Source organism: Nerophis lumbriciformis, linkage group LG08 (assembly GCF_033978685.3).
Source record: "Nerophis lumbriciformis linkage group LG08, RoL_Nlum_v2.1, whole genome shotgun sequence".
NCBI classification, from domain to species: Eukaryota; Metazoa; Chordata; class Actinopteri; order Syngnathiformes; family Syngnathidae; genus Nerophis; species Nerophis lumbriciformis.
The window spans coordinates 4240631-4267500 of record NC_084555.2 but is presented as its reverse complement, the minus strand read 5'-3'; the positions used below and the strand labels follow the sequence as shown (position 1 = coordinate 4267500).

Below are 26870 nucleotides of genomic sequence, written 5' to 3'. Positions count from 1 at the left end.
TTTTAAAGGATATTTAATTATCAATTAAAATGTTAAATATATTTTCTTGAATTAGAATTTAAGCCTACTTTTTGTGCCCTTTTTTTTCTTCAATATGTTATATGATAGCCACTTAAGCTGTCTAATTTATTTAAACACAAACAGATTCCATGTTTCTTTAATTCAATTCATTCTTAACAATCGGCTGGATATTTTTAAATGCTGAAATGCATATATCCCAAAAAAGTAGGGAGACATTAATGAAATGTGTTAAAGCAAAAGCAAACGTTCCTAAAGTACTATACTTGTCCAAATTTTCTCCACTGGCGGTGGAAAATAAATGTGCTAGAATGCAGGGTCAGTAATGGTAACTTTAGTTCATTAAACACAATAAAACCAATCACTCAAAATCTGCTCAGCACATATATTAAAAAGCAATATAATGTCAGTCATTATTATTATTAATTGTTTTGCTTTCATTATTTTTCCAGTGTGGCCCTCCTGTTTAATTTGACTTTTAGAACATTCCACAGGGCCCCGTAATTAACAAGCGTCGACCACGAATGGCTTCCGGGCTACAGTTTTGACACACCTGGCTTATTGGCGTGGCTATTAATTTACAGTTAATGCCAGTTGAAATGTTTGCGGCACGTCACAAACCGCGGCTCCCGTTGACTGTTAACTACTTACGGATATCCGAAATGGATAAAAATCAAGGGTGGGGGTGGAGGGGGTGGTCTGTTCCTGTGGCAACCCCCCACTCTTTGTAATAGTCAAATTCCTGAAGAAAAACACATTATCTCTACTTTAAAGCTGAAGGGTGTGTGTGTGTGTGAGTGGGGAGAGGGAGTGGGGGGGTAATTGCAGCCTATTTGTTGTTGAAAATCTGTAGCGGCTTGTTTGGTGATGTGCTCTGAAACTGGGCTGATGTAACAATACCGAACATGTGTAAAAACAAAGCCATTATCACAGATATTTGGGGATTTTTAGCCCCTTCAGCACAAATCTCCCATCGCTTTGTTTGAAGCGGCTGGTTACAGTTACACAATGTTTGGTATAGGTCAGTGTTTTGGAGTGCTATGAATCCCTGTAATCATGGGAGAGGCCCACTCGCTGTACAATGAACGTTTGTTGTCACTGATGCGCACACACACATACGTTACAACCCCCGTCCCCGCCACACACACACACACACACACACACACCTTCCACCCCATGGGTAATAGAGCTGATCATGTTCTGCACCGTCCTATCGCTCTACAACGGTTCTCACGAACATGCAATAGCTGCCGTTTTCCCGAATGTGAATCAGTGGCATGGCCGAGAGCCCGGAGGTCAACCTGGGGTCAAAGTGGTGAAAATACGAAGCGATTGATTGGTTGTTAAGCAGGTTGGTTGTTCTGAATGCAATGATTGGCTGCAACCAGTAGAGGCGTCGTTAAGTCAATCTCGAGATTGTCTAAGGCAGTGGTTCTCACACTCATATGACCAATATTCAAATGTAGTAGCGTAGTAGGCCTAAATATTCATTAAACGCAAGGCAGGGGTTTTATTTAACAAGTATATTAAGTATATTTGCAACATTACACTCAGTTCGAACAGTCACACTGTGTTTGGATATTTAATGACGTGATTCTTTGTATACCACTACAGTTTGAGAATCAGTTTGGCCTAAGGCAGGGGTCGGCAACCCAAAATGTTGAAAGAGCCATATTGGACCAAAAATACAAAAACAAATCTGTCTGGAGCCGCAAAAAATTAAAAGCCATATTATATACAGATAGTGTGTCATGAGATATAAATTGAATTAAGATGACTTAAATGAAACTAAATGACCTCAAATATAGCTACAAATGAGGCACAATGATGCAATATGTACATATAGCTAGCCTAAATAGCATGTTAGCATCGATTAGCTCGCAGTCATGCAGTGACCAAATATGTCTGATTAGCACTCCACACAAGTCAATAACATCAACAAAACTCACCTTTGTGCATTCACGCACAACGTTAAAAGTCTGGTGGACAAAATGAGACAGAAAAAGAAGTGGCATAAAACACGTCCTAGAAAGTCGGAGAAAGTTATACATGTAAACAAACGACGGTGAGTTCAAGGACCGCCAAAATTAGTAGGACAAAGCGGCGCTCGCCAAATACTCGAATCAGTGAAGCATGTTTAATATAAACAGTGTGCTTTGTAACAATTAGGGAGGCTTGTGTCATGTTTTCCTCCTACAGAAACCATATTAAAACAAAAAATAATTGTTTTCCCCCCCTCATCTTTTGACATTTTTCATACATTTTTAAAAAAAAGCTCCAGAGAGCCACTAGGGCGGCGCTAAAGAGCCGCATGCGGCTCTAGAGCCGCGGGTTGCCGACCCCTGGCCTAAGGGAACATATGTTTAATACTATTTAAAATCATAACTAAAATTGTGTTCAAAAGTATACAAAAAATAGAATAAAAACCCAACTTTTTCATATAATTGATAAATTCCCAACATTGTTGATTGAGACTAAATCCCTTATTTACACTTTTTTTCTATTTCCAAATGATGACCAAAACAGCGTCACTCTGAGTGGAAACTGTTGCTAATAAACACGTTTGCGGTCGTTAAATAACCACACAAAAATCAAATAAAAATATCCCCCCCCCCCCCCTCCGCCCAGGTACACACACATGCATACCACTGATTGCTTCCACCATGTCCGCTGGTTCAAATCATAAATCCCCCCCCCCCAAAAAAACCTCACGAGGCAGTTTTCATGGCACCGAGTTTCACACATGTTGCCTCACTTGACAAGACTATTAATACAGTTAAGTTAGAGCAGATTTATTTTTTTGTTTCTTTTGGAGAGAAACAGCCTCTCCTTGGACGTGTCATCCTTTGATTGAAGTCATTTTCAAGAGATTTGCGTTCTCCATTACAGCTTATTGTACCATTAAAGAACACAAAGGCCGGGGGTGACGACTTTTCGGGAAGGATCTAGTAAAGCCACATTTGAGTTGGGTTCAGCTGGATTCGGAGTGGTAAAGCCAAATGTTGCTTAATAACTTAAGAACATCACAATAGGACAAGATTTGTTTGCGTGAATGTGCATTTTGTGTCGCAGAAACAACCACCAATTAAATGACGACAATGCTAGTACCCCGGTGAAGAGTGTCAAAAAGGGGTAAGACGAAATGTCGAAAAATTCCGTGTCGAACGGAAACAAATTTGCCTGTAAGAGTTACCGTATTTTCCGCACTATAAGGCGCACCGGATTATTAGCCGCACCTTCAATGAATTACATATTTCATAACTTTGTCCACCAATAAGCCGCCCCGGACTATAAGCCGCGCCTACGCTGCGCTAAAGGGAATGTCATAAAAACAGTCAGATAGGTCAGTCAAACTTTAATAATATATTAAAAACCAGCGTTCTAACAACTCTGTTCACTCCCAAAATGTACGCAAATGTGCAATCACAAACATAGTAAAATTCAAAATAGTGCAGAGCAATAGCAACATAATGTTGCTCGAACGTTAATGTCACAACACACAAAATAAACATAGCGCTCACTTTCTGAAGTTATTCTTCATTCGTAAATCCTTCGTCTTCGGTGTCCGAAGTGAAAAGTTGGGCAAATTTACGATCCACTGGCAGATGTTGGCGTCGTCTGGCGCTGCCTCCTCGTCTTAGTGAATGTGTGTTCGCCTTCTGTCATCCATTGTTCCCACGCAGTTAGCAGTCTAGCTTCGAATGCCCTGTTGACACCAATATCTAGCGGCTGGAGGTCTTTTGTCAATCCACCCGGAATGACGGCGAGTATTGAATTAAGCGCGTAAGCGTGTCTCTCAATGTGCTGTTATGAGCTAGCAAATATAACAACTACACTACCCAGCATGCAACGATAGTTACGAGCATGCGCGGTAGCCCTGAGAAGCGTTGTTGTATGCTGGCAGTTAGAATGTGGTTATGAGCACGCTGTGAGTAAACGTTGAGAACTCAGTTAACACGCCTCGTCTGCATTATTTATAATTAGACAGACAACACACTTAATAGGAGCCATTTTGGGGTCTTTACATAAACACACAAATGGAAATGAAACGTCACATATCCCAGCATGCACCGCGCGCTTCTTCGTCATCCACTGTTCCCACGCAGTTAGCAGTCTAGCTTCGAATGCCCTGTTGACACCAATATCTAGCGGCTGGAGGTCTTTTGTCAATCCACCCGGAACGACGGCGAGTATTGAATTAAGCGCGTAAGCGTGTCTCTTAATGTGCTGTTATGAGCTAGCAAATATAACAACTACACTACCCAGCATGCAACGATAGTGACGAGCATGCGCGGTAGCCCTGAGAAGCGTTGTTGTATGCTGGCAGTTAGAATGTGGTTATGAGCACGCTGTGAGTAAACGTTGAGAACTCAGTTAACACGCCTCGTCTGCATTATTTATAATTAGACAGACAACACACTTAATAGGAGCCATTTTGGGGTCTTTACATAAACACACAAATGGAAATGAAACGTCACATATCCCAGCATGCACCGCGCGCTTCTTCTACGGGGAAAAAAGATGGCGGCTGTTTACCGTAGTTGCGAGACCTAAACTTTATGAAAATGAATCTTAATATTTATCCATATATAAAGCGCACCGGGTTATAAGGCGCACTGTCAGCTTTTGAGAAAATTTGTGGTTTTTAGGTGCGCCTTATAGTGCGGAAAATACGGTAATCAGGTTTATTGCGCTAGATATCATTTCTGTCAGAAAATAGCTGTTTTATTTTTATTTTGGATAGAACATTTTCAAATGTTAAACTTTGGAGTACCGTTAAACAGCAATGGTCGAGTAAAAATGAACATTTATTTTCTATTAGTTTTTCCAAAGTTTCATCCACAAAGGAACATGTCAGTGAATAATCCGATTTCTATTCAAACACAAAGTTGTTAGTACTATTAAGATAAGTAACGTTACTCTCCTGAAGGAATCAATAAAGTACTATCTATCTATCTGTGTAGTAAATGAACACATGGCGCTAAAAGACACGATAACTTCTGCCGTGGTTGTTGCGGCTATCACATACGTTCCTGAACTGAACACTTTCCAGTGTTTAGGCACATTCGATCCTTTTAAAAACATACCTGCTTTCACAAACAACTTACCGTATTTTCCGCACCATAAGCCGCCCTGGGTTATAAGCCGCGCCTTCAATGAACGGCATATTTCAAAACTTTGTCCACCTATAAGCCGCCCCGTGTTATAAGCCGCATCTAACTGCGCTAAAGGGAATGTCAAAAAAACAGTCAGATAGGTCAGTCAAACTTTAATAATATATTAAAAACCAGCGTGATGTGGGCGCGCATGGAGTCGTATATCAACATGGACGGAGCTGCGTGAAAAAAGCCACCCGGCCTCTTCGCGTAAACTTCCCTTAACCACTCGCTCATCTTTTCTTCATCCATCCATCCCTTCGAGTTAGCTTTTATGATGACGCCGGCTGGAAAGGTCTCTTTTGGCAAGGTCTTCCTTTTGAATATCACCATGGGTGGAAGTTTCTGGCCATTAGCATGGCAAGCTAGAACCACAGTGAAGGATGACTTCTCATTCCCTGTGGTGCGAATATTCACCGTACGTGCTCCCGTTGTATCCACAGTGCGGTTCACAGGAATATCAAAAGTCAGTGGAACCTCGTCCATGTTGATAATGTTCTCTGGCCGGGTCTTTTTTTCAGCTATCTTGTTTTTACAATATGCACGGAAAGTAGCCAGATTTTCTTGAAAGTCTTTAGGCAGTTGCTGTGAAATAGTAGTCCGTGTGCGGATGGAGAGATTGCGTCTTTTCATGAACCGGAAACCTGTCGCTTAGTAGGAGCCATTTTGTGGTCTTTACAGATGTAAACACACAAAGGAAATGAAACGTAATATCCGCGCGCTTCTTCTTCTTCTACGGGGGCGGGTGGTTGCTTACAGTAGAAGAAGAAGCGCTTCCTCTTCTATGGGGGCGGGTGCTTACCTTGGCGGTTGCTTGCCGTAGAAGAAGAAGCACTTCCTCTTCTACGGGGAAAAAAGATGGCGGCTGTTTACCGTAGTTGCGAGACCTAAACTTTATGAAAATGAATCTTAATATTAATCCATATATAAAGCGCACCGGGTTATAAGCCGCACTGTCAGCTTTTGAGTAAATTTGTGGTTTTTAGGTGCGGCTAATAGTGCGGAAAATACGGTACTTTTTTAAATTGCCATCCAAAGAAAATGGTCTTGCTTGCTTAGTATAAAAACGAATGCCACTCTTATTATCTTCTCCGCCAAATTGGATTCAAATGCAGCAACCCTTAAGTGTACTTTACTCGGTAATTAAGTTTATACGTTTTTTGTGTGTGTTTCTTCCAGGAACAGGCTCATTCCTCCGTTCTCTTGCAGCCGCCCAACGCCACCTAACATTTCCTGGAAGAACGTGTCCGTCGCCCGCTCCCAACAAACATGGACTGTTTTCCCATACTTTATTTTCTGTCGGTGAGTAAGTGTGCCGTACCTTTTCCGATATGTAGGGGTGCAAATTGTTTAAAGCAGGGGTGTCCAAGAGTGAAAAAATTCAAGCGCGCAGGGGGCCGTTTTGATATTTTTCATTTTCCAAAACAATACTATATATATATATATATATATATATATATATATATATGTATGTGTAGGAAAAAAAATCACAAGACTATTTCATCTCTACAGGCCTGTTTCATGAGGGGGGGTTCCCTCAATCATCAGGAGATTTTAATGGGAGCATTCACATACCATGGATTATATAGGGCACAGAGTGGGTGGGTACAGGCTGGTGTAGGGGCGTGGTGATTGGCTCGTGTGTTACCTAGGAGGTGTTTCCGTCTGTGGCGGCATGCTGTTACAATTTCGCTGCGCTTGTTGAGGGATGACAGGTCTGGACGGTAAATAATAAACAGTTTCTCTTTCAAGCATAGGTTGCATCTTTTATTACCACTATTGTAAGGTGTGCTGGATGCAAGAATTTGCCGTGTTATTGAATATTCAACATTATTGTCTTTGAGGTCCCAAATGTGTTTGCTGAGTTCTGTGGTATTCCGCAGGTTTTGGTTCCTGAAAGAAGCCTTGTGATTGTTCCATCTGGTTTTGAACTCTCCTTCAGTTAATCCTACATATGTGTCGGATGTGTTAATGTCCTTGCGTGTTACCTTAGATTGGTAGACAACTGATGTTTGTAAGCACCCCCCGTTGAGAGGGCAATCAGGTTTCTTTCGACAGTTGCAACCTTTGTTGGTTTTGGAGTCGCTCTGTCCGGGGGCCGACGGCTCATTTGCAATTGTTTTGTTGTGGTTTGAGATGATTTGTCGTATATTGTTCATACAGCTGTAGCTCAATTTAATGTTGTTCTTGTTGAATACTTTTCTTAGGGTGTTGTCTTTGGGAAAGTGTTTGTCAATCAGATTGAGGAATTTGTGTCCAATGTTAGTTGAGACGTTTTTTGCTGTATGGGGGGTTGTACCAGATGATGTCGTTTCGTTTTCTGTTCTTTTTCGGTTGGTTTCCTGGCGTGGGTTCATAGGTGAGGGTGAAATTGTATCCGCTTTCATCAAGTAACAGCATGCCGCCACAGACGGAAACACCTCCTAGGTAACACATGAGCCAATCACCACGCCCCTACACCAGCCTGTACCCACCCACTCTGTGCCCTATATTATCCATGGTATGTGAATGCTCCCATTAAAATCTCCTGATGATTGAGGGAACCCCCCCTCATGAAACAGGCCTGTAGAGATGAAATAGTCTTGTGATTTTTTTTCCCCACACATACATATATTGCGCTCTACTACGGTATCGAGCACTATTTTTTGGATAACCTTATTAAGACATATATATATATATATATATATATATATATATATATATATATATATATATATATATATATATATATATATAGTCGAGGTTTCTGTGGTTTATCCGTTATACAGTGCTCAATATCGGGGTAGAGCGAAATATACATTAGGTCAGGAAAAAACACAGAGGCTATATCATCCCTACAAGCCTGTTTCGCAGGTTTCCCTGCTCAGGGAAGGGTCTCGGTCATAAAAATATTAAAAATTCGCTAACCGTGTTACAAAAAAGATCAGTTAGAATAATACATAATGTTGGATATAGAGAACACACAAACCCTTTATTTATTAAGTCAGAAATATTAAAGTTCGGTGATTTGGTAAAATTGCAAACAGCTAAAATGATGTACAAATGGAATTAAATTATGGAATGGATTAAGTAAAGAAGTTAAAAATTGTACTGATATGATCCAGTTTAAGAGGTTGTTCAAAATAATAGTGCTTACAGAGTACAAAAAAGAAGAATTATGAGAAATACTTTCAACCTTATTGAAAATAAGATATTCTTCATCTCAGTATGTTAATAATGACTGAATTAATTAATTAATTACATATTACAAAACTGTTGTATACTAATTCATAGATGTTATTTTATTATATAAAGAGGTCAGTAAATGATTCTATATATTTGTAAACGCTTTGAAGTGGGAAAGGGGTAGGATTAAATAAGCTTTGCTTCTTCCTACTCCTTTTCGGGCATGATGTAAAATGAAATGATATGAAATTGTGTGATGTATTATGATGTAAGTGTGTTCATGTTCCAAATAAACTAAAGAAAGAAAGAAAGAAAATAAGCCATACATATATATTTTTTCAATGCTTAAATTTCTAGATAAACTTCAGATTTCTCTGTTGCTATAACGTATTTGTCATGTTTTATGCCCCTTTTGTTAAAGAAAACCGTCTTTTTTTTTTTATGGCCAAAACACAACATATGCAACATTCCCCCCCCCAAAAAATGTTCAAAGTGTAATATTTGATGTAAAGTCATTGGAGCCTTAAAAGGGTATTTAATTCATAACATCTATGATTTTGTTTCATTATTATTTTTCAAGCGATACGTTTAAAAACGAATCCCAGTAACATTTTCAGGGATTCAAAAGGGCTCCGCTCGTAAAAGTGTAAAAATAAGTACCGCATAAGTCGCTCCGGAGTATAAGTCGCACCGGCCGAAAATGCATAATAAAGAAGGAAAAAAACATATATGTCGCATTTTTTGGGGAAATTAATTTGATAAAACCCAACACCAAGAATAGACATTTGAAAGGCAATTTAAAATAAATAAAGAATAGTGAACAACAGGCTGAATAAGTGTACGTTATATGAGGCATAAATAACCAACTGGTATGTTAACGTAACATATTATGGTAAGAGTCATTCAAATAACTATAACATATAGAACATGCTATACGTTTACCAAACAATCTGTCACTCCTAATCGCTAAATCCCATGAAATCTTATACGTCTAGTCTCTTACGTGAATGAGCTAAATAATATTATTTGATATTTTAGGTAATGTGTGTGAATAATTTCACACATAAGTCGCTCCTGAGTATAAGTCCCACCCCCGGCCAAACTATGAAAAAAACTGCGACATATAGTCCGAAAAATACGGTAATGCATATACCGTATTTTCCGCACTATAAGGCGCACCGGATTATTAGCCGCACCTCCAATGAATTACATATTTCATAACTTTGTCCACCAATAAGCCGCCCCGGATTATAAGCCGCGCCTACGCTGCGCTAAAGGGAATGTCAAAAAAACAGTCAGATAGTTCAGTCAAACTTTAATAATATATTGAAAACCAGCGTTCTAACAACTCTGTCCCAAAATGTACGCAAATGTGCAATCACAAACATAGTAAAATTCAAAATGGTGTAGAGCAATAGCAACATAATGTTGCTCGAACGTTAATGTCACTACACACAAAATAAACATAGCGCTCACCTTCTGAAGTTATTCTTCATTCGTAAATCCTTCGAATTCTTCGTCTTCGGTGTCCGAATTGAAAAGTTGCGCAAGCGTGGTATCCAAAATGGCCGGTTCCGTCTCGTCGAAGTCATCGGAGTCAGTGTCGCTGTTGTTCTGTGAATCCTGCCTTCCGGAAAGCTCGGACCACAGTTGTGACCGAAATATCTGCCCAGGCATTTACGATCCACTGGCAAATGTTGGCGTATGTCGTCCGGAGCTGTCTGCCCGTCTTAGTGAAGGTGTGTTCGCCTTCGGAGCTGTGTGAAAAAAGCCACCCGGCCTCTTCGCGTAAACTTCCCTTAACCACTCGCTCATCTTTTCTTCATCCATCCATCCCTTCGAGTTAGCTTTTATGATGACGCCGGCTGGAAAGGTCTCTTTTGGCAAGGTCTTCCTTTTGAATATCACCATGGGTGGAAGTTAGCATGGCAAGCTAGAACCACAGTGAAGGATGACTTCTCATTCCCTGTGGTGCGAATATTCACCGTACGTGCTCCCGTTCCACAGTGCGGTTCACAGGAATATCAGTTGCTGTGAAATACGGTAGTAATCCGTGTGCGGATGGAGAGATTGCGTCTTTTTATGAACCGGATCCTTGTGGCTTAGTAGGAGCCATTTTGTGGTCTTTACAGATGTAAACAGGAAATGAAACGTACGGTGATATCCGCGCGTTTTTTCTTCTTCTTCCGGGGGCGGGTGGTTGCTTACAGTAGAAGAAGAAGCGCTTCCTGTTCTATGGGGGCGGGTGCTTTCCTTGGCGGTTGCTTGCGTAGAAGAAGAAGCGCTTCCTGTTCTACCGGGAAAAAAGATGGCGGCTGTTTACCGAAGTTGCGAGATCGAAACTTTATGAAAATGAATCGTAATAAAGCGCACCGGGTTATAAGGCGCACTGTCAGCTTTTGAGAAAATGTGTGGTTTTTAGGTGCGCCTTATAGTGCGGAAAATACGGTATATATTTTTAATTTTCACGCTTACATCTCAAGATCAAGTTCAGATTTATCCGTCGATTATAAGTTTTTATTTTTTTATGATTTTTTTAAATTATTAAATACAATTTTCAATGCCCTTTTTGGAATAGAAAACTTGTTTTTATATGGCAAACACACAAAATATGCAATATGCACTTTGGACACCCCTGGTTTAAAGGGTTGAACTGGAGGTGCTTTGTAATTTAGTTCTGTTGAATCTAAGATCCTTGTCAACTTAAAAACTGACAACGACCCGTTGGTTGCCATTTTATTTGTGTAATGAAAGTGGAGAGAAGGGTGAGGGACGAGGGAAATTTGGTCTAACCTTTGAAGTATTTCACCAGAAACCGAATGTAAGTGATCTAAAGAAGGTCTTCTTTAGTGTAAACAAAGCAGGCTGCTCTAATAAAACCAATTAGTGGGAAGTGGTTATGAAATCCTGTCTCTTTGCACGAATGTTGCTTTCTGCTATTTCCGTAACCTCCGTGCCATCTGCTGCTTCCGTCAGAGACATCATGATTCCTGGTAATCGAATGCTGATGGTCCTTTTCATATGCCAAGTCCTGCTGGGAGAGAGCAACCATGCTAGTCTGATACCTGAAGAAGGGAAAAAGAAAGTTCCGGGCCTGCAGGGTCGTACGGACGCTCAGAGCCATGAACTGCTGCGGGACTTCGAGGCCACCCTGCTGCACATGTTCGGCCTCAAAAGGCGGCCGAGGCCCAGCCGCTCGGTCGCCGTGCCTCGCTACCTGCTCGATCTCTACCGGCTACAGTCTGGGGAGGTAGAGGAGACGGGCGCTGCCGATATCGCTTTTGAGTACCCGGAAAGGTCGGCCAGCCGGGCCAACACTGTGAGGGGCTTCCACCATGAGGGTAAGGAGGAAAAAAACTGTGATGTGTAGTTGGAAGTTGTGATTTCATCAGTCTGCAGAGTATTAAAACATCTCCTGAAACACGATTAGACGACAGCTCCACCCTTATTACTACAACCAAAGATTTTTAAGGATGTGGTCACCAAACACTGCCTGACGAGCTGTGAAAATCTGCTAGAAAAACTCTCAAGAGCCTCGTTCGACTGAAGTGTTTGGTTAGCAGCTTAAGGAGAAGCATACCTTCATATTACCGCCTTCTAACCACACCCTGCGAGCGAGCAGCTCGAGGGAAAAAAAACAAAACTGGACTGCCTTACAGACGGTCTCCTTTTTTTCGAAAAGGACCTTCCTCAACGTGCAATTATCTTTAATGGTACTCTGCCGCATTCTAAATAAAGACGCTTAAACGGCTAACAATGTGGGTGCCGAGAGCAGACGTTGGAGCTCTCCGGCGGGATGGAAAAAACAGTCTCATAGGGGCCGGGTGCAACGCAGGGGACGGGACGACGTTGTGGCGACCGAGGCAGAGGCTTTGATTAATGTCGGAGAAACCTGCGGGTTGACTGATCCGCTGGAGGTGAATTGAGGTTGGAAAGCCTTTAACGGGTGAAGGGTAAAAAGATCAAGTGCGAGGGGAAACGAGTGAGATGAACTTGGGAACCTTTAAATCAGGCCAATACAACTGGTAGCCCGTGGGCCGCATCTAGCCCGCCAAAGATTTCAGTTGGACATCACCCAAATAGGCTCGATGAAACCATTCAAACTAGGTTTTGCTCATGCATGCAGTACTCCCGCCACCCCGCAGGGGGAAACAGACATATGTGTCACAATGAAGCAGCAATGGGGTGAGTAGAAGAAGACTACTCATTCAATCCAAAAATGGCACTATCAACCCTGGAAAAATCTAAATTAATTGCAAAAATCAGATTTTTAACAGCAACTGGACAACAAAGTATTAATGTTCTATCCCCAGCCAGTGCTCGAGTCATCACACACTGTTTGAGACAAGCAACAATGGCAGAAATTCACACGTGTAAGCTTAATCACGAAATCTTGTCAGATTTTTGTACCGTATTTTCCGCACCATAAGGCGCCCTGGGTTAAAAGCCGCGCCTTCAATGAACGGCATATTTCAAAACTTTGTCCACCAATAAGCCGCCCCGTGTTGTAAGCCGCATCTAACTGCGCTAAAGGAATGTCAAAAAAACAGTCAGATAGGTCAGTCAAACTTTAATAATATATTAAAAACCAGCGTTCTAACAACTCTGTTCACTCCCAAAATGTACGCAAATGTGCAATCACAAACATACGTATATCAACATGGACAGAGCTGCGTGAAAAAAGCCACCCGGCCTCTTCGCGTAAACTTAAACTTACCTTAACCACTCGCTCATCTTTTCTTCATCCATCCCTTCGAGTTAGCTTTTATGATGACGCCGGCTGGAAAGGTCTCTTTTGGCAAGGTCTTCCTTTTGAATATCACCATGGGTGGAAGTTTCATTAGCATGGCAAGCTAGAACCACAGTGAAGGATGACTTCTCATTCCCTGTGGTGCGAATATTCACCGTACGTGCTCCCGTTGTATCCACAGTGCGGTTCACAGGAATATCAGTTGCTGTGAAATACGGTAGTAATCCGTGTGCGGATGGAGAGATTGCGTCTTTTCATGAACCGGATCCTTGTCGCTTAGTAGGAGCCATTTTGTGGTCTTTACAGATGTAAACACACAAAGGAAATGAAACGTACGGTGATATCCGCGCGCTTTTTCTTCTTCTACGCGGGCGGGTGGTTCCTTACAGTAGAAGAAGAAGCGCTTCCTGTTCTATGGGGGCGGGTGCTTACCTTGGCGGTTGCTTGCGTAGAAGAAGAAGCGCTTCCTGTTCTACCGGGAAAAAAGATGGCGGCTGTTTACCTAAGTTGCGAGATCGAAACTTTATGAAAATGAATCTTAATATTTATCCATATATAAAGCGCACCGGGTTAAAAGCCGCACTGTCAGCTTTTGAGTAAATTTGTGGTTTTTAGGTGCGGCTAATGGTGCGGAAAATACGGTAAGTTTATATTGTGCATGAAGATATTTAGTTGGATTTGTATTGATATTGCTGACTTAGTGGTGTCTTTTGTATTGGTGGTCATGGTGTTTTTGTCCAAGTTACTCTGGTTTATCAAAGCTCATTTAATACATGTAGTGCTAAATTTGACCAGTAAAGGGCAGTAACGCCACTACACCCTAGGTTTAATTGTGTTCAGTCATTCATTGTGTGCAATGTTTGCTGTGAAGGTTGGTTTATTTATGTGTAAACATCTGTAGTTTATTAACACTAAACCTTCCATTTTTATTTATGTAAAATACACAATGGATGTTATTTGTGCAAAATGCACAATGGACATTTATGTAAAATACACAATGGACATTATTAATGTAGAAAACACAATGGACATTTATGTAAAATACACAATGGACATTATCAATGTAGAATACACAAAGGACATTTATGTAAAATACACAATGGACATTATTTGTGTAAAATGCACAATGGATGTTTTACTTTTGTAATGTTTTTTTATTTTTATACTTTAAGTCTTAGAATCAGAATCAGAAGAGTTTTTATTGCCATTGTTTGAGAACGGGTTCACAAACTAGGAATTTTACTTGGCGCAATCGTGCAACATAAAACACGTATAACACAGAATAGAATAACACGAGCTGTAACTGAGCTATCAGATCGTGTTACTAACCTAAATGAAGGAAAAAGGAGTAGAAACATCAATCCTCAACAAAATATCTGTAGCTTTTGTTTCTTCATGCTGTTAACTATCTGTCCAGATGCACACGCTGGAAACGAGTAGCGAGGGCAGAAAATTAATTTATTGACAATACCGTGTAAAAGCAAATTTTTTTGGAAATTAAGTAAACACATTCTCAAAGAAATATAACTTGCAGAGGCACTTTATGACAAAACATCCAAATTTAAAATGTTCGATGTCCGGCCCCTGAGCCCTTCGGCTATTGAAATTGTGGCCCTCTTCATTATGTAGTTCAATAGCCCTGATTTAAATCTTTAGGTGCACTGAACTAGCATAGCACACACACCAAAGCATATTTTACATTAGTTTATAAGGTAACCTTAACTTAATACGTAATATTAAACACCTTTCCTGCAGTTGCAACCAGTATTACTTGATCTAGTCATTTATCATTTATCTACTTATCAAAAAAATATCAAATTTACATTTGTGTCACAAATATTAATGGATAAAACATCACGGGACAATGATTAGCTATTTTTCCATGTCATTTTTCTATCCCCACATTTTGCTAATCCTCTTTTTCAATATTCGATCCAACAAAAAGTAATATTTGTTGTTTTTCCAGATAAAAGAAATTAACATTTTTGTATCTCTAACGTTCCTTTTAGTTCTCACATTCCTATCCATTGGTCTTATGATAGAAAAAAAAATACAAATTTATGTTTTTCATTGAACAGCATATTTTATTTGTTTTCATTAAAACTAAAATAGAATGAACATTTGTTGAAGATATGCTTGAGTGCAAACTAGGGGTGCACAATAAGTTATTGATATGAGAAATTCTGACCGATAAATCCGATAACATTAAAACATAGCTCTGATCCTACAAATGTCATTTTTCTATCTCCACATTTCACTAATCCTTTATTTCAGTACCCGACAAATAAATACAAGTCACATTTGGGTTTTTTTTTCAGATAAAATACATTTACATTTTTGTATCTCCTAATTTTCCTTTTAGTTCTCACATTCATATTCATTGGTTTTTACGATACAAAGAAAAAAATACAAATACATGTTTTTAGTTGAACAGCATAGTTTATGTGTTTATAATACAATTTAAATATATTTAAAATTGGTTAAAGAAGTGTTTTGCGTACCAACTCGGAGTGCACAATAAATTGTAGGTATGAGAAATTATGACCGATAAACCCGATAACATTAAAAAAATAGCTCTTACCTTACAAATGTCCTTTTTCTATCTCTGCATTTTGCCCATACGTTTTTTTCAATAACCGATAAATAAATATAGGTCACATTTGTTGTTTTTCAGATAAACTACATGTTTAACATTTACATTTTACATTTTTGTATCTCCTAAATTTCATTCTAGTTATCATAGTCACAGTCAATGATTTTACGATAAACAGAAAAAATTACAAATACATGTTTTTTTTAATTGGACAGCATATTTTATCTGTTTCCAATTTAAAAAAAAGAAATATTACCATTTGTTTAAAATATGTTTGAGTACACGATAAATTATCGAAATGAGGAATTCATTGAAAAATTGCTCCGATAAACGAAAACAACCCTCAAATGGGGCAAGATTATGTAGGTGAGCTCGGATTAAGATTAAGTAGGTGAGTTTAGGTGACAAAATCAAGTGCTCCTTTTCTCTCAGGTCATGACATTTTGACTTTCTATCAAAAAAGACAGATACGTTGAAAATACGCTTGAGTACCAACTACCGTATTTTCCGCACTATAAGGCGCACCGGATTATTAGCCGCACCTTCAATGAATTGCATATTTCATAACTTTGTCCACCAATAAACCGCCCCGGATTATAAGCCGCGCCTACGCTGCGCTAAAGGGAATGTCAAAAAAACAGTCAGATAGTTCAGTCAAACTTTAATAATATATTGAAAACCAGCGTTCTAACAACTCTGTCCCAAAATGTACGCAAATGTGCAATCACAAACATAGTAAAATTCAAAATGGTGTAGAGCAATAGCAACATAATGTTGCTCGAACGTTAATGTCACAACACACAAAATAAACATAGCGCTCACTTTCTGAAGTTATTCTTCATTCGTAAATCCTTCGAATTCTTCGTCTTCGGTGTCCGAATTGAAAAGTTGCGCAAGCGTGGGATCCAAAATGGCCGGTTCCGTCTCGTCGAAGTCATCGGAGTCAGTGTCGCTGTTGTTGTCCAGTAGTTCTGTGAATCCTGCCTTCCGGAAAGCTCGGACCACAGTTGTGACCGAAATATCTGCCCAGGCATTTACGATCCACTGGCAAATGTTGGCGTATGTCGTCCGGCGCTGTCTGCCTGTTTTAGTGAAGGTGTGTTCGCCTTCGGTCATCCATTGTTCCCACGCCGTTCGCAGTCGTGATTTGAATGCCCTGTTGACACCAATATCCAGCGGTTGGAGTTCTTTGGTTAATCCACCCGGAATGACGGCGAGTGTTGTATTTGTGTGCTTCACTTGTTTTTTGACACCATCTGTGATGTGGGCGCGCATAGAGTCGTATATCAACATGGACGGAGCTGTGTGAAAAAAGCCACCCGGCCTCTTCGCGTAAACTTCCCTTAACCACTCGCTCATCTTTTCTTCATCCATCCATCCCTTCGAGTTAGCTTTTATGATGACGCCGGCTGGAAAGGTCTCTTTTGGCAAGGTCTTCCTTTTGAATATCACCATGGGTGGAAGTTTCTGGCCATTAGCATGGCAAGCTAGAACCACAGTGAAGGACGACTTCTCATTCCCTGTGGTGCGAATATTCACCGTACGTGCATTTTGTAGTCTGGTCTTTACAGATGTAAACACACAAAGGAAATGAAACGAAATATCCGCGCGCTTCTTTTCTTCCGGGGGCGGGTGGTAGCTTACAGTAGAAGAAGAAGCGCTTCCTGTTCTATGGGGGCGGGTGCTTACCTTGGCGGTTGCTTGCGTAGAAGAAGAAGCGCTTCCTGTTCTACCGGGAAAAAAGATGGCGGCTGTTTACCGAAGTTGCGAGATCGAAACTTTATGAAAATGAATCGTAATATTAATCCATATATAAAGCGCACCGGGTTATAAGGCGTACTGTCAGTTTTTGAGAAAATTTGTGGTTTTTAGGTGCGCCTTATAGTGCGGAAAATACGGTAAATGAATGCAAAATCTACCTGAAAAAGTATGCACATTTTGCTTTCTCGATCCTTCTGAGAACTAGCGTCCTCTGCAGTGGACTTTAGTGTTCAGCATTACTTAAACTATTTTTTCCTGAGATTCATAACTCCGACAAAAAGAAAAGACCAAAAACACATGTCCACTGCAGAAGACGCCAGTTTTCAACAGGTTATCTCAGTATAAACCAAGAATATTACTATGAGTACTGGCCAGATAAACTTTTTTTTACATTTTTGTGTACTTGGTCCGTTCATAGAAAGTAAATTATAATCCACCTTTACCATTAATTGATTTACGTGGACCCCGACTTAAACAAGTTGAAAAACTTACCATTTAGTGGTCAATTGTACGGAATATGTACTGTACTGTGCAATCTACTAATAAAAGTTTCAATCAATCAATCAAACCTATAAAGTAGACTTAAAATAAAGTGGTAGTCAGAAAGAAGCTGTATATGTGTGTCAGACTTCTTCCTTGGTCAATAATTCACCCTTCCGTTTTTTTAGCGCTAAGTTATGTTAATAATATGCTTTGAGCTCTTTTGAGTGGGAGTGCAGGTTTTCAGGTCTCCACAAATGTGAGATTCACTCGACATTTTTTCATTTATCCACCTTGCTCGGGATAAAAATGACAAATATCTTATGCGAACAAACCGCGGCGCTAATCACAAGCACAGCGGGGTTTTAATAATGAGAACCACCTGGGCAAGATTAGGGTCTGGGTGTGAAATAACAGGGGTGGATTGAGCAGGAAAATAGTAGACACAACATTCTTCCCCCCCCCCCCAGTCCCCTCCAACAATGGTGATCTTGCCAGAAATCTGCAGAGCGAGCGAGGAACAGGGAGCCTCCACTGTGTTTATACTGTAGCTGTGGTACGTTAATCACCACCCTCCTCGTGATGCGTGTTGCAGCAAAGAGCTCGGGAAAAGGAATTGAGTCCACAAGTGATGGATATTCCTTTGGAAAAGTAGTCTATCTTTGCACATTTCGGGCCAGAAGGTCTTATCCCTGAGGCGGTACTCTTAAAATACCCTTTGACCAAACATAGCTACCGTTTTTTGGTCCTTGCAAAGGTATGGCAGAAACAGTCAGCTTAAAGTCCAATAAAGTTAAAAAAAAGTTAAAGTACCAATGATTGTCACACGCACACTAGGAGTGGTGAGATTTTCCTCTGCATTTGACCCATCACCCTCACCCGGGAATCATTTTTGGTGATTTAACCCCCAATTCCAACCCTTGATGCTGAGTGCCAAGCAGGGAGGCAATGGGTCCCATTTTTAGAGTCTTTGGGATGACTCGGCCGGGGTTTGAACTCACAACCTACCGATCTCAGGGCGACCACTAGCCACTGAGCAGGTGACCTAGTGGGGGTAGAGAAAATGCCTTGGAAAATGAAAAATTGAGTTTTACCTCAACTTTTTTAAATTAGGGACAATTTTCACATGACCTTTTGTCAGGTATTATGGGATTTTCGAAACATCAATTAAGGGGTCGTTTGCGACTTGCTTATGTTGCCATTGAAATATGCCTGCCAGAAAACATATACTTTTAAAGCGTCTATATTTTTCACAATGACTAATCATACTGAATTAAAATTGCTCAAATTTGTTTGGTGTTCATGCTTGTCACTCACACAAAATTCAGTCATGTTGCTGTTACGATAGAATATACATTTACCATGAACTGATTAACTTGGACCCTGACTTAAACAAGTTGAAAAACTTATTCGGGTGTTACCATTTAGTGGTCAATTGTACGGAATATGTACTGTACTGTGCAATCTACTAATACAAGTCTCAATCAATCAAACATTCAATAATAGCTAACGTTAGCTATACAAATCACTATTGTTTGCTAACAACATACGTGTTACGCACGGGCCTAGTTATGTCTTTACGTGCTCAAAGCCGTAAAAGGTAAAAAGATCTCTCGGCATCTGTGTAAAAGTTGCAAACAGCCCCTTTGATTGACCTCATTAGAAAGGATTTTAAAGGGGTTTTAGCATGATTTTTTTTAATAGAATTTAAAACACTTCCCTTGTGGTCTACATAACATGTAAAGGTGGCGCTTTGGTCGTAAATTTGCATAGATTTTGTTTTACAGACCATTTTGTGGGCGGTCCTCTGTACCAGCCGAAGGTCTCCTCCAGGCCACACCCCCTTTGACTGCGTCTTCTCCCCATCAGCCATGTTGTAGTTATTAGTGCTTCCATATCGAGTCTACTGACAAATATCATAAGTACCGTATTTTCCGCACTATAAGGCGCACCGGATTATTAGCCGCACCTTCAATGAATTACATATTTCATAACTTTGTCCACCAATAAGCCGCCCCGGATTATAAGCCGCGCCTACGCTGCGCTAAAGGGAATGTCAAAAAAACAGTCAGATAGTTCAGTCAAACTTTAATAATATATTGAAAACCAGCGTTCTAACAACTCTGTCCCAAAATGTACGCAAATGTGCAATCACAAACATAGTAAAATTCAAAATGGTGTAGAGCAATAGCAACATAATGTTGCTCGAACGTTAATGTCACAACACACAAAATAAACATAGCGCTCACCTTCTGAAGTTATTCTTCATTCGTAAATCCTTCGAATTCTTCGTCTTCGGTGTCCGAATTGAAAAGTTGCGCAAGCGTGGGATCCAAAATGGCCGGTTCCGTCTCGTCGAAGTCATCGGAGTCAGTGTCGCTGTTGTTGTCCAGTAGTTCTGTGAATCCTGCCTTCCGGAAAGCTCGGACCACAGTTGTGACCGAAATATCTGCCCAGGCATTTACGATCCACTGGCAAATGTTGGCGTATGTCGTCCGGCGCTGTCTGCCCGTCTTAGTGAAGGTGTGTTCGCCTTCGGAGCTGTGTGAAAAAAGCCACCCGGCCTCTTCGCGTAAACTTCCCTTAACCACTCGCTCATCTTTTCTTCATCCATCCATCCCTTCGAGTTAGCTTTTATGATGACGCCGGCTGGAAAGGTCTCTTTTGGCAAGGTCTTCCTTTTGAATATCACCATGGGTGGAAGTTAGCATGGCAAGCTAGAACCACAGTGAAGGATGACTTCTCATTCCCTGTGGTGCGAATATTCACCGTACGTGCTCCCGTTCCACAGTGCGGTTCACAGGAATATCAGTTGCTGTGAAATACGGTAGTAATCCGTGTGCGGATGGAGAGATTGCGTCTTTTTATGAACCGGATCCTTGTCGCTTAGTAGGAGCCATTTTGTGGTCTTTACAGATGTAAACAGGAAATGAAACGTACGGTGATATCCGCGCGTTTTTTCTTCTTCTTCCGGGGGCGGGTGGTTGCTTACAGTAGAAGAAGAAGCGCTTCCTGTTCTATGGGGGCGGGTGCTTTCCTTGGCGGTTGCTTGCGTAGAAGAAGAAGCGCTTCCTGTTCTACCGGGAAAAAAGATGGCGGCTGTTTACCGAAGTTGCGAGATCGAAACTTTATGAAAATGAATCGTAATAAAGCGCACCGGGTTATAAGGCGCACTGTCAGCTTTTGAGCAAATTTGTGGTTTTTAGGTGCGCCTTATAGTGCGGAAAATACGGTACGCTACTTTGCATTAGAAATGGCAACAGCGGAGGATTTGAGCACACACGTGCATGTATGAGCCATTCTGCCCCACAACTAAAGGATAGAAGAAAATAAAGAACTTATTGACTACAACTTTGGACTACAACTGAATAAAAATCGCAGACTAGTGCAAAGCTCTTCGGTTAAACCTCTGCCTTACACGTTATGGAGAAATCCACTGACGTAATTAAGGCACAATAAGGGACAAGCGGTAGAAAAAGGAGGAAGGAAGACGTCACTTAATTCTCAAATTCCAAATGGCTCGTTGGGAGCAAGTTTAAAAGAAGGCAAGATGGTTTTATAAATTTCTCCGCCATGCTTCCTTGGTTTCATTTCACGTTTTCAGAACTTATGGGCATCCCAAATACATGAAAAACAGGTGCCAACGGTAAGAAGAGTTGGTTTTGCAAAACAGGATCCCCTTAAGTTTCGACAGGCACAAAAACGTCAGATCAAGGTTCAAGTTCAAGGCTCAAGGGTTTTATTCGTCATATGCAGAGTACACCACAGTGAAATGCTTTTTTTCCATGCTCTTCAGATCAAAGGTTATGCCTTTATCAAACCTGGGTACTGAAATGATCTGGACGGCTAACTTTTTAAATGTATCATTGTGAAAACTCAGATCCACAGAAGGCGGCAGATTATTTATTTTTCAATTGTTTGACAGTTATCAACTGCTTTGCACTATCGCCACCTACAGAACTATAGTATTAACACTGGACGGAATCTGCGCATTTTCTTAAACTTTTATCAACAGCATATAAAATTATTTATATAAAATTCGCTACACCTCCCTGATACCGAAGTACATGTCAAACTACTTCCATAACGTAAATGACCGCCATAACCACAACACCAGGGGGAGCTCCACAAACCACGTTAAACCCAGATTCCGATCTAACAAAGGTCTCAACTCATTCTCCTTCTATGCCACATCAATATGGAATGCACTCCCAACAGGCGTAAAAGAAAGTGCATCTCTATCCTCCTTCAAAACCGCACTAAAAGAACACCTCCAGGCAACTACAACCCTAGACTAACACCCTCCCCCCACCACATCCCACCTCCCCGGATTGTAAATAATCAAATGTAAATAATCAAATGTATATACTTGTTCTTATGCTTTCTGATCTCACTATGTTCACTGCTCGCTGTACATATCCTACCAAGTCAGACCTACACTGTTTCAATGTCCATTTCTCAGATGATATTATTGTTGATGACTGAAGTGCTGATATCAACCAAACCTAACCCCCCCCCCCCCACCCCAACCCCCTCCACATCCCACCCCCCCGGATTGTAAATAATGTAAATAATTCAATGTATATACTCTGATGATTAGCTTGTGTGATGACTGTATTATGCTGATAGTATATATTTATACTAGAGATGCAGATTATATATATTATCAGCCTATAAATGCGTTAAAATGTAATATCGGGAATTATCGGTACCTTTTTTTTTATTATCGTATCGATTTTTTTATTTTTTTATTAAATCAACATAAAAAACAAAAGATACACTTACAATTAGTGCACCAACCCACAAAAACCTCCCTCCCCCATTTACACTCATTCACACAAAAGGGTTGTTTCTTTCTGTTATTAATATTCTGGTTCCTACATTATATATCAATATATATCAATACAGTCTGCAAGGGATACAGTCCGTAAGCACACACGATTGTGCGTGCTGCTGGTCCACTAATAGTACTAACCTTTAACAGTTAATTTTACTCATTTTCATTAATTACTAGTTTCTATGTAACTGTTTTTATATTGTTTTACTTTCTTTTTTATTCAAGAAAATGTTTTTAATTTATTTATCTTATTTTATTAATTTAAAAAAAAAGTACCTTATCTTCACCATACCTGGTTTTCCAAATTACCGTATTTTCCGCACTATAAGGCGCACCGGATTATTAGCTGCACCTTCAATGAATGGCATATTTCATAACTTTGTCCACCAATAAGCCGCCCCGGACTATAAGCCGCGCCTACGCTGCGCTAAAGGGAATGTCAAAAAAACAGTCAGATAGGTCAGTCAAACTTTAATAATATATTAAAAACCAGCGTTCTAACAACTCTGTTCACTCCCAAAATGTACGCAAATGTGCAATCACAAACATAGTAAAATTCAAAATAGTGCAGAGCAATAGCAACATAATGTTGCTCGAACGTTAATGTCACAACACACAAAATAAACATAGCGCTCACTTTCTGAAGTTATTCTTCATTCGTAAATCCTTCGTCTTCGGTGTCCGAAGTGAAAAGTTGGGCAAATTTACGATCCACTGGCAGATGTTGGCGTCGTCTGGCGCTGCCTCCTCGTCTTAGTGAAGGTGTGTTCGCCTTCTGTCATCCATTGTTCCCACGCAGTTAGCAGTCTAGCTTCGAATGCCCTGTTGACACCAATATCTAGCGGCTGGAGGTCTTTTGTCAATCCACCCGGAATGACGGCGAGTATTGAATTAAGCGCGTAAGCGTGTCTCTCAATGTGCTGTTATGAGCTAGCAAATATAACAACTACACTACCCAGCATGCAACGATAGTTACGAGCATGCGCGGTAGCCCTGAGAAGCGTTGTTGTATGCTGGGAGTTAGAATGTGGTTATGAGCACGCTGTGAGTAAACGTTGAGAACTCAGTTAACACGCCTCGTCTGCATTATTTATAATTAGACAGACAACACACTTAATAGGAGCCATTTTGGGGTCTTTACATAAACACACAAATGGAAATGAAACGTCACATATCCCAGCATGCACCGCGCGCTTCTTCTACGGGGAAAAAAGATGGCGGCTGTTTACCGTAGTTGCGAGACCTAAACTTTATGAAAATGAATCTTAATATTTATCCATATATAAAGCGCACCGGGTTATAAGGCGCACTGTCAGCTTTTGAGAAAATGTGTGGTTTTTAGGTGCGCCTTATAGTGCGGAAAATACGGTACCTTATCTTCACCATACCTGGTTGTCCAAATTAGGCATAATAGTGTGTTAATTCCACGACTGCATATATCGGTTGATATCGGTATCGGTAATTAAAGAAGAGTTGGACAATATCGGAATATCGGATATCGGCAAAAAGCCATTATCGAACATCCCTAATTTATACCATGAATTGATTTACGTGGACCCCGACTTAAATAAGTTGAAAAACTTATTGGGGTGTTACCATTTAGTGGCCAATTGTACGGAATATGTACTGTACTGTGCAATCTACTAATAAAAGTCTCACATATCCATCTTTAGAAAAGGCCATATTTTACATTACCGTCTGTTTCTTGAATATACCAAAAAGGACGAAAATGATAGGAATAGCTACCTCTAACAGGGAACAAGTACCGTATTTTCCGCACCATAAGGCGCCCTGGGTTAAAAGCCGCGCCTTCAATGAACGGCATATTTCAAAACTTTGTCCACCAATAAGCCGCCCCGTGTTGTAAGCCGCATCTAACTGCGCTAAAGGAATGTCAAAAAAACAGTCAGATAGGTCAGTCAAACTTTAATAATATATTAAAAACCAGCGTTCTAACAACTCTGTTCACTCCCAAAATGTACGCAAATGTGCAATCACAAACATACGTATATCAACATGGACAGAGCTGCGTGAAAAAAGCCACCCGGCCTCTTCGCGTAAACTTAAACTTACCTTAACCACTCGCTCATCTTTTCTTCATCCATCCCTTCGAGTTAGCTTTTATGATGACGCCGGCTGGAAAGGTCTCTTTTGGCAAGGTCTTCCTTTTGAATATCACCATGGGTGGAAGTTTCTGGCCATTAGCATGGCAAGCTAGAACCACAGTGAAGGATGACTTCTCATTCCCTGTGGTGCGAATATTCACCGTACGTGCTCCCGTTCCACAGTGCGGTTCACAGGAATATCAGTTGCTGTGAAATACGGTAGCAATCCGTGTGCGGATGGAGAGATTGCGTCTTTTCATGAACCGGATCCTTGTCGCTTAGTAGGAGCCATTTTGTGGTCTTTACAGATGTTAACAGGAAATGAAACGTACGGTGATATCCGCGCGTTTTTTCTTCTTCTTCCGGGGGCGGGTGGTTGCTTACAGTAGAAGAAGAAGCGCTTCCTGTTCTATGGGGGCGGGTGCTTACCTTGGCGGTTGCTTGCGTAGAAGAAGAAGCGCTTCCTGTTCTACCGGGAAAAAAGATGGCGGCTGTTTACCTAAGTTGCGAGATCGAAACTTTATGAAAATGAATCTTAATATTTATCCATATATAAAGCGCACCGGGTTAAAAGCCGCACTGTCAGCTTTTGAGTAAATTTGTGGTTTTTAGGTGCGGCTAATGGTGCGGAAAATACGGTACGGTTCTGCTGGAAGTTGACCTACGGAAATTAGACAATTCCTAACAATGTCTCCTATTGATGACTTTCAGAGCATATGGAGAGGGTAGAGGAGTTGGAGACTGTGAGAGACGGTGAGGCCACGCCCCTTCGCTTCCTCTTCAACGTCAGTAGCATTCCCGAGGATGAGCTGCTATCCTCAGCCGAACTGCGCCTCTACCGGCATCAGATTGACGAGGCGGGCGGCGACATCCTCTCAGACGGCCTACACCGGATAAACGTGTACGAGGTGCTGAAGTCCCCGAGGCCCGGCCAGCTCATCACGCAACTTCTGGACACGCGACTGGTGCGCCACAACACGTCGCAATGGGAAAGCTTTGACGTCAGCCCCGCCGTGCTGCGTTGGACTCGTGAGCGCCTCCCCAATCACGGGTTGGCAGTGGAAGTTCTCCACCTCAACAAGACGCCCCGCCACAACGGCAAACACGTCCGCGTCAGCCGCTCGCTCCACCAGGAGCCGGGCGAGGACTGGGAGCAAATACGCCCCCTCTTGGTGACCTTCGGCCACGACGGGAAGGGCCACACGTTGACAAAGCGGACCAAGCGTAGCCCCAAGCAGCGGGGCCGCAAGCGCAACCGCAACTGCCGGCGCCACGCGCTCTACGTGGACTTCAGCGACGTGGGTTGGAATGACTGGATAGTGGCGCCACCTGGATACCAGGCTTATTACTGCCACGGGGAGTGCCCCTTCCCCCTGGCCGATCACCTAAACTCAACCAACCACGCCATCGTCCAGACACTGGTGAACTCTGTCAACAACAACATTCCCAAGGCGTGCTGTGTGCCCACGGAGCTCAGCGCCATTTCCATGCTCTACCTGGACGAACACGACAAGGTGGTCCTAAAAAATTACCAGGAAATGGTGGTGGAAGGCTGCGGCTGCCGCTAAGCTAACCAATACCAGGACTTAAAAAAAAAAAAAAAAAAAGCAGCAGAAGGTCTTTACTTCCAAAAAAAAAGTTCACTTGGACCCTTATTTATAACTTGTATGTTGAGGTGTATTTTGTCTCACTTTTTTTGTTTCTTTGTCTGACAACTTGATCATATATTTTGACAAAATATATATATATATTTATATCTACATATAAAAAAATAAATTGAGTCCTCAATTTAAACGTAAAAAACATGTCATAAAGTACATTGTATACAAACATCTTAAGACATGACAAAGTTTATTTACTGGTAATATTTATTGCTATCACACCAGAAGAACCAAACAGAATTTTCATCAATCCGAGCACTGTGTGGATTTGTTCAGTTCGGCAATGTACATTTGGCATTATTTAACCTCTCTGCATTGATATTAAAGTCATTAATTTAAACCCC

At 41.1% G+C, this 26870-nt stretch overlaps 1 protein-coding gene across 1 annotated transcript in view; it reads left to right on the top strand.

Moving 5' to 3' along the window:
• bmp4 (bone morphogenetic protein 4) overlaps positions 1 to 26870 on the top strand; it is a 27873-nt gene extending 1003 nt beyond the window's left edge. The window contains exons 2-4 of the mRNA XM_061968160.2: positions 6354 to 6476; positions 11316 to 11680; positions 25577 to 26870. Coding sequence (XP_061824144.1) covers positions 11323 to 11680; positions 25577 to 26433 — 1215 coding nt within the window. The 5' untranslated portion in view covers positions 6354 to 6476; positions 11316 to 11322 and the 3' untranslated portion in view covers positions 26434 to 26870. The remainder of the gene's footprint in view (positions 1 to 6353; positions 6477 to 11315; positions 11681 to 25576) is intronic.